Source organism: Denticeps clupeoides, chromosome 2 (assembly GCF_900700375.1).
Source record: "Denticeps clupeoides chromosome 2, fDenClu1.1, whole genome shotgun sequence".
NCBI classification, from domain to species: Eukaryota; Metazoa; Chordata; class Actinopteri; order Clupeiformes; family Denticipitidae; genus Denticeps; species Denticeps clupeoides.
Genome location: NC_041708.1, coordinates 1,385,959 through 1,392,884, shown reverse-complemented (window position 1 = coordinate 1,392,884; position 6,926 = coordinate 1,385,959). Strand labels below are relative to the sequence as shown.

Here is a 6,926-nt window from a genome sequence, read left to right as displayed (position 1 = left end):
AAAATAATAATAATAATAATAACGGCGACGAACAGCGGTTACTTTGCCACGAGCCGCCAAACGCGGATCGGCCAATCAGATTTCAGAGCGTAGAAGCTCAACAGGTCCCCGGCGCGTCGCTCCACGACGCGAAAACGTGGGTTTGGTCGCCCTGATCACGCTTATTGATTGTTTGATGATTATAGAACTGATATGTAGTGATATAGTGCCACCATCGTCTCGTCGTCGTCAGCGTTTGTTCGTTTATTAATTTGCGTGCGTGCGGTGGGCGGATACTTTCGTCCCAGACCCCGCCTCCCACCTGTAAAGCCCCGCCCCCGCTCCTCGTCTGGAGCGCCAACGGCGCCCGCAGCGCGTCGCGGTTCTCCTCCGTTCAGTTCCAGTCCAGCAGCTCTGACATGGACGTGGTCTGCAAGATCGAGCCACCAAAGCCACGTTCTGCTGGGATTCCGGTTCGGATGAAGCGCGTTTGATCTGTTGCGCGTTGAGGAGGAGGAGGAGGAGGAGGAGGAGGAAGAACGTCGGGGGGTCTCCGAAGTCCACCACGGGCTGCGCTTCTTTCCCGAAGCCCGGATCTCGGCGACTTGATGCCCACCAACCGCGGGCAGGGCCGCGCAGCTCCGGCAACATGGCCGAAGTCGGGCTAGGGGACGCGGGCGGGTCCGCGCCGAAGCCTCTGGATGCTGGTTATTGAGGAGCGGAACCGCTCGATAATGACTCACCCCAAAAACGGACCTTCTTCTGTCCTCATCGCCAAGATGGACGTGATCATCCCCTACTCGTCCGACGTGCTGTGCGAGAACAACGGCCAGCGCATGTGGTGGGCGTTCCTCGCCTCGTCCATGGTCACTTTCTTCGGGGGCCTCTTCATCATCCTCCTGTGGAGAACCCTCAAGTACCTGTGGACCGTGTGCTGCCACTGCAAGGCCAAGCACAAGGTAGCCAAGGTAACGCGCCCTCCCATCATCATCACGGGTGTCACCATCACCACCATCAGCACCATCAGCATCGTTCTTCCAGCTTGATTTCTTCTAAAAAGAAAACACACCTGTTGAGTTCTAATTCTCATCCACGCATCAGACCTTGTTAGAACGTTCCTGCATCAAGAACACGAAAAGAACCCCAGAGTTCTTATTTAGAACCGTGCAGAACACCTGAGATCAGAACACTGTTTCTCTGGACGTTCCGCATGGTCTAGATCTCGGTAAAAAAGTGCACAAGTTCCTATTTAGAACCATGCAGAACACTGGGATCGTGGCTGTAACTCCAATTTATAAGATCTTTCTGTGGACGTTCCGCATGGTCTAGGTCTCGGTAAAAAAGTGCACAAGTTCCTATTTAGAACCATGCAGAACACTGGGATCGTGGCTGTAACTCCAATTTATACGATCTTTCTGTGGACGTTCCGCATGGTCTAGGTCTCGGTAAAAAAGTGCACAAGTTCCTATTTAGAACCATGCAGAACACTGGGATCGTGGCTGTAACTCCAATTTATAAGATCTTTCTGTGGACGTTCCGCATGGTCTAGGTCTCGGTAAAAAAGTGCACAAGTTCCTATTTAGAACCATGCAGAACACTGGGATCGTGGCTGTAACTCCAATTTATACGATCTTTCTGTGGCCGTTCCGCATGTTCTAGATCTCTGTAAAAAAATGCACAAGTTCTGCTTTAGAACAGTGCAGAACATTGAGATTGTGGTTCTCACTCCTTTCTCTAAGATCTTTCTGTGGACGTTCCGCATTTTCTAGATCTCTGTAAAAAAATGCACAAGTTCTGCTTTAGAACAGTGCGGAACACTTAGATTTTGGTTCTCACTCCTTTCTCTAAGATGTTTCTGTGGATGTTCCACATTGTCTAGATCTCGGTAAAAAAGTGCATACGTTCTTATTTAGAACCATGCAGAATGCTGGGATTGTGGCTGTAACTCCACTTTCTAAGATCTTTCTGTGGACGTTCCGCATTTTCTAGATCTCTGTAAAAAAATGCACAAGTTCTGCTTTAGAACAGTGCGGAACACTTAGATTTTGGTTCTCACTCCTTTCTGTAAGATCTTTCTGTGGATGTTCCACATTGTCTAGATCTCGGTAAAAAAGTGCATACGTTCTTATTTAGAACCATGCAGAATGCTGGGATTGTGGCTGTAACTCCACTTTCTAAGATCTATCTGTGGACGTTCCGCATGGTCTAGATCCCGATAAAAAAGTTGTGCTTTAGAACAGTCCGGAACAGTCCGGGGCCCAGAATAAACTTGGCCTTGATTGTTCTGCGACACTGTGTTATGTGTTATGCCGGGTTGTTCCGTGTTCTAAATTGTGTGTCTATTTCCTTTCATTTGATGTTTTAGTCAAAATAACACTAATGGGACTTTTTGCACTGGGATTCCGGAAAGTGGGAAATCAGTGTGTGTGTGTGTGTGTGTGTGTGTGTGTGTGTGTGTGTGTCACATTGCAGATTATTAAGAACGTCTTGTCTTTAGAACCCTACAGGGTTAAAACGACGTGAATTTACCGGAAGGTTCTCCTGATCACGGTGTTGTGGGTGGAGGCCACACGGTGCAGATGAACGACGTCTGGGATGAAAACATGGACGTGCAGAAAAGGATTGTGGGAGGATGTGGAGTTTGACCTTCGTGCTTCTCAGCTGCTTCTCCTCATTTCTCTTTTCTTTACTGAACCAGACACGTCATCGCGCTGGACACGGTTCCGGTCCCTCTGTCCATCTCTGGTTCTAAGACCAGGCCGGGCGTGTAGATCTCCAGATGTCCCGGTCAGTGACTCCTTGTGAGAAGGTTGACGGTAGTAGATTCTGCATCTGCATCAGTTCCATCATTTATAAATGGCCGATATTTATCATAAAAATAATTGTGACGCTCTTGTCCCAGTAATGACTCACTCGTGCAGCGATTATGTAAAGAAGCATCCAGCGATGAGAACCGTGTCCCCGTCCCCGCGTCTGCTGAATCCGGAACGTTTTATTCATGATAGGCACAGGTCTTCTTCATCGCTTGCTCCGTTGCTTTTGGAACAGAAATTGTCAGGAAGTGGCAGTATTTTCCTGGTGCTAAATAAGGTGTGAAGAACGTGTGCCGTATTTACACTAGAACCAGTCGGATACGGGTTCTCTGCATGTTTGGGAGAGGGACTTTTGTTAATAGGAAATTATTTCCGACACCCCGAGGAGTTACTGATTTTAAAAGGGGAGGGGCCTGTGTGCATGATTGGCAGCTCGTTCCGGTCAACTGGACCCATCCTCCTGTCAATACGTAAGAACGTGGTCTTCAGCTTCAAAACGAGAATCCACGTGGTTTCATGTGAATGGTGTGTAAAAGTGTGGATTCCCGTGGCGAGGAACCGGTTCTCCTCTGCTTAGCCCCCCGTCGGACCACGCCCTGATAAATGCACCGCCATGCCAGCACCTCCATCGCGTCTGGAAGCGGGTGCCTGTTGCTAGGCAACAGGAAAAGTGCTCCACGTTCAGCGTGGTCGTCCGGGCCTTCGGCGGCTGCGATATGGGCGTCTCCCGCCCCCTGTCTGTGCGTGTGATTGGCGCATCCGAAGCTCGTCGTCAGAAAGTGGGCGGAGCTCAGGCTAATCTGCTGACTAACTGCAGTCGTTATTATGATTTTATAAAATGCAAAAAAAAAATTTGATTTTTGCATTTTATAAAATCATTTCTGCGAATGTGTTGCACGCCTGAGAGGTTTTGTGTATTTGTGGAAAGATTCCTCGTTCTGCGGATCACAACGTTCCGTTACAATTAAATTTACGGCATTTACCAGACGCCGTTATCCAGAGCGACTTACAATCAGTAGTTACAGGGACAGTCCCCCCCTGGAGACACTCAGGGTTAAGTGTCCTGCTCAGGGACACGATGGTAGTAAGTGGGGTTTGAACCTGGGGCTTCTGGTTCGTAGTCGAGTGTGTTACCCGCTAGGCCGCTACCACCCTCGTTACTTATTAACTGTGGTTGCAGGAGCCTAGTTAGTGGTGTTTGATGCCGGTATTTATTTTATTGATTTCGTTCGAGTTCATGAGGGGTCAGTTTGGTTACGAGTCCCATCAAAGGTCGTTCTAGCGGTAAACTAATTATATTCTGAAATATATGAGTATTGCATACGAGGCTGATTCGGTACGTTACGGGATGGGGATGGTCCTGTGTCGCTCGAATGCTTCCTCTTACTGACCTTTTTTACGGTTCAGACGAGATCAGGACTGTGTCACACACACACACACACACACACACACACACATATACGCAGATTAAGCGGGTCTTTAAGCGGCGGGGGCATCTTAATACGAGCACAATACAAATCCCCACCCCGCAGTGTCAGTTCGGAAAATTCCACTGGATCCCAAACAGATTTAATACGCGGACATCTCTCCCGCGGGTGTGTGTGTGTGTGTGTGTGTTACCGGGACATGGTGCTTGTAGAGTAAAAGGCATCTCTCCTTAAATCAATTAATTATTGAGAGGCGGATTATCGCGATGACCTGGCGCCGGCAGGCGTCGAGGTCACGGTCGTGACCTCCGTAGGTGTCTCCGTCACCGTCTAGGAAATTGTCAGCTGATACCGTTGACGCGGACCTGTCAGATTTGACGGCGTTGCTCTTGTTTGGGTCCCTGTGTGGAGGGCCGCCGACTGTTCAGGGATCAGTTTGCGAAATCAGCAGCTGTCTTTTTAACCATTTCAGCCTCAATACGAAATGGCAAAAATAAATCGTCCCACTGTCAAACATTCTAAATCATTCTAATTAGTCTTGATAAAACAGGGATCATCTAATGGTGGGGTGATTATATTCATGCCAAATTCTCATAGGGCTGCCTACTACCTTCGGGGGCAGCGGTGGCCTAGCGGTTAAGGAAGCGGCCCCGTAATCAGAAGGTCCCGATCCGCCAAGGTGCCACCGAGCAAAGCACCGTCCCCACACACTGCTCCCCGGGCGCCTGTCATGGCTGCCCACTGCTCACCAAGGGTGATGGTTCAATACAGAGGACACATTTCACTGTGTGCACCGTGTGCTGTGCTGCTTTTTAATTTTAATTTTTTACTACATGAAATATCTGTCAGAAACTGACGGGACTTTTACACGTTGAAATTTGTGAATAAGTAGTGCGTTATTTGGCTTAATTTTACTAGTTTTATTAACCCTGTTATACGGGGTGGGCGATACATTGCACGCGACGTAGCGCCACGCCTGCCGTGTTGGATCTACAACCAGCTCAACAGTCTGCGACTTCCCGTCTTCCACTGAAGACTGAGGCAGACAACTTGGTTCCGAAGAAGAACTCTTTCCGTCATTTTCGCCATTCGAAGAATGTTAACGGCTTTTTATAGAACCTATTAGGGGGGTATTTTAATCACGCTGGATTTGGAATTAATTGGCGTGCACGTGGTGCAGAGAAGGACGGGAATGTTTTACCCGCGAAGAAAGACGTCTTCTCTCCGGGATTAATCAGGCCTCGGCCGCGGCGGCTGGCACGAGCCGCCCATTTATCTCTGAACTTTGCCGCCGTTCCAATAAAATATTCATAAAGAACCTCGTTTTTCAGGGTGGACATTTTTAGACAAGATCATTAGTCCTTGACAGGATGGCAGCATGGAGCCAATTAGCTGTTCTTCTTCTTCATCACGAGAACTCTGCTCCACGGATGACCGGCGCGTACTTTATACCGGTCAACTCATCGTACGAAGATTCTGGATATTCATATACCGAGCAGACGCTGAGAAATCCTGGAGATGCCAGTCCACGGTGATGGTCTTTAAACCGGGACTTATTCATCATGCTCTCCGAAGGGAAATGGGTTTTTTTTTCTTATAGTTATGGATCGTGTCCGGTTTAAAGATAAAAACACGCAAATGTTATTGCAAGAAAACATTAGAAAAACTTAACAAATGTAACAAAGAGACTTTGCGTTAAAATGACATTTTACAGCCAGTATTTACAACGTTTTCTTTAAAATGTCACATATTGACATGAATATAACCTTGTAAAGCTTGAGGAACCCGCATGGACATTATGTCCTCGTCTCAGAGCGTAGTTGCATTAGTAAATGAGTAATTATCATTAGTGGAATATTGATTATGTTCCGTGAACACTCGTTTAAATCAGGAGGGGGAAAATAGGTCAAATATATTATAAATTATGATATTATCATTCCGATTGTTGTAGTGATGGCCCAGGTGTAGATGAGGTGCAGACTTATTGGTGCGTTAATTGTCAAGGGGGGCGTGGCCTTCTAAAGTCTCCACCCAGTAATACAGGCAATAAAAAAAGCAAGAAATACAGAAATGAAGAATTAAGAACTTTAGATGTTTGAAGTGAACTGCTGGTGTTTGGTTGTGTGTGTGTGGTGCTCAGGGTCCACCTAAAGGTGACTAGGGTGGGTTGAGGCTCTCAATGACATCACAGGGATTTCTATAAAAAAAAAAAGCAGATTATTGTTCATTATTTACTGAATTGTGAACCAGGGACAGGGACAGGGAACGACAATGTTTTTGATATTTTAAAAGCTTTTTTTATATGCGTTTAATTGGAATGGTATTGTGTTCAGTGAGAAAGAATGTCCTGCTGTCCTCTACACTGGATACTGTAAATTTATGTGAAATGTTCCTGTATTTGAGAATCACCTTGATTATTAGCTACAGAAACATAACGTTTGTCCTGTAGGCCACACCCCCATAACTGTGACATCACCAGCAGGCCCAGGATGTAAAAAGATCTCTCGCCTCAGGACGACCCGGTAAACGTCCCCCTGACGTGGTAGCGATATTCCATTTTCTGCCGCGTCGGAGGAGCTCCTCCCCCCTGAACCCGTGGCCTTTGTGGTGGCGGCGGGCCGGCGGCGCCCATTCACAGCCGGGATGGAATGAAGTGGCATGAAAGGCCGGTCCCCAGCTGGGGGCCGCGATTTATTGCCTGACCGGG

The 6,926-nt window shown here is 47.7% G+C and overlaps 1 protein-coding gene across 10 annotated transcripts in view; it reads left to right on the top strand.

The window, feature by feature from the left end:
* Window positions 1-356: 356 nt before the first annotated feature.
* LOC114777154 (calcium-activated potassium channel subunit alpha-1-like) overlaps window positions 357-6,926 on the top strand; it is a 46,942-nt gene continuing 40,372 nt past the window's right edge. For 4 of the 10 annotated variants that reach the window (XM_028966942.1, XM_028966941.1, XM_028966957.1 and 1 more), the window contains exon 1: window positions 358-938. In XM_028966942.1, coding sequence (XP_028822775.1) covers window positions 681-938 — 258 coding nt within the window. In that variant the 5' untranslated portion in view covers window positions 358-680. Of the gene's footprint in view, window positions 948-6,926 lie in introns of all 10 variants that reach the window. The other 6 variants (XM_028966951.1, XM_028966946.1, XM_028966956.1 and 3 more) reach the window with 3 other exon arrangements.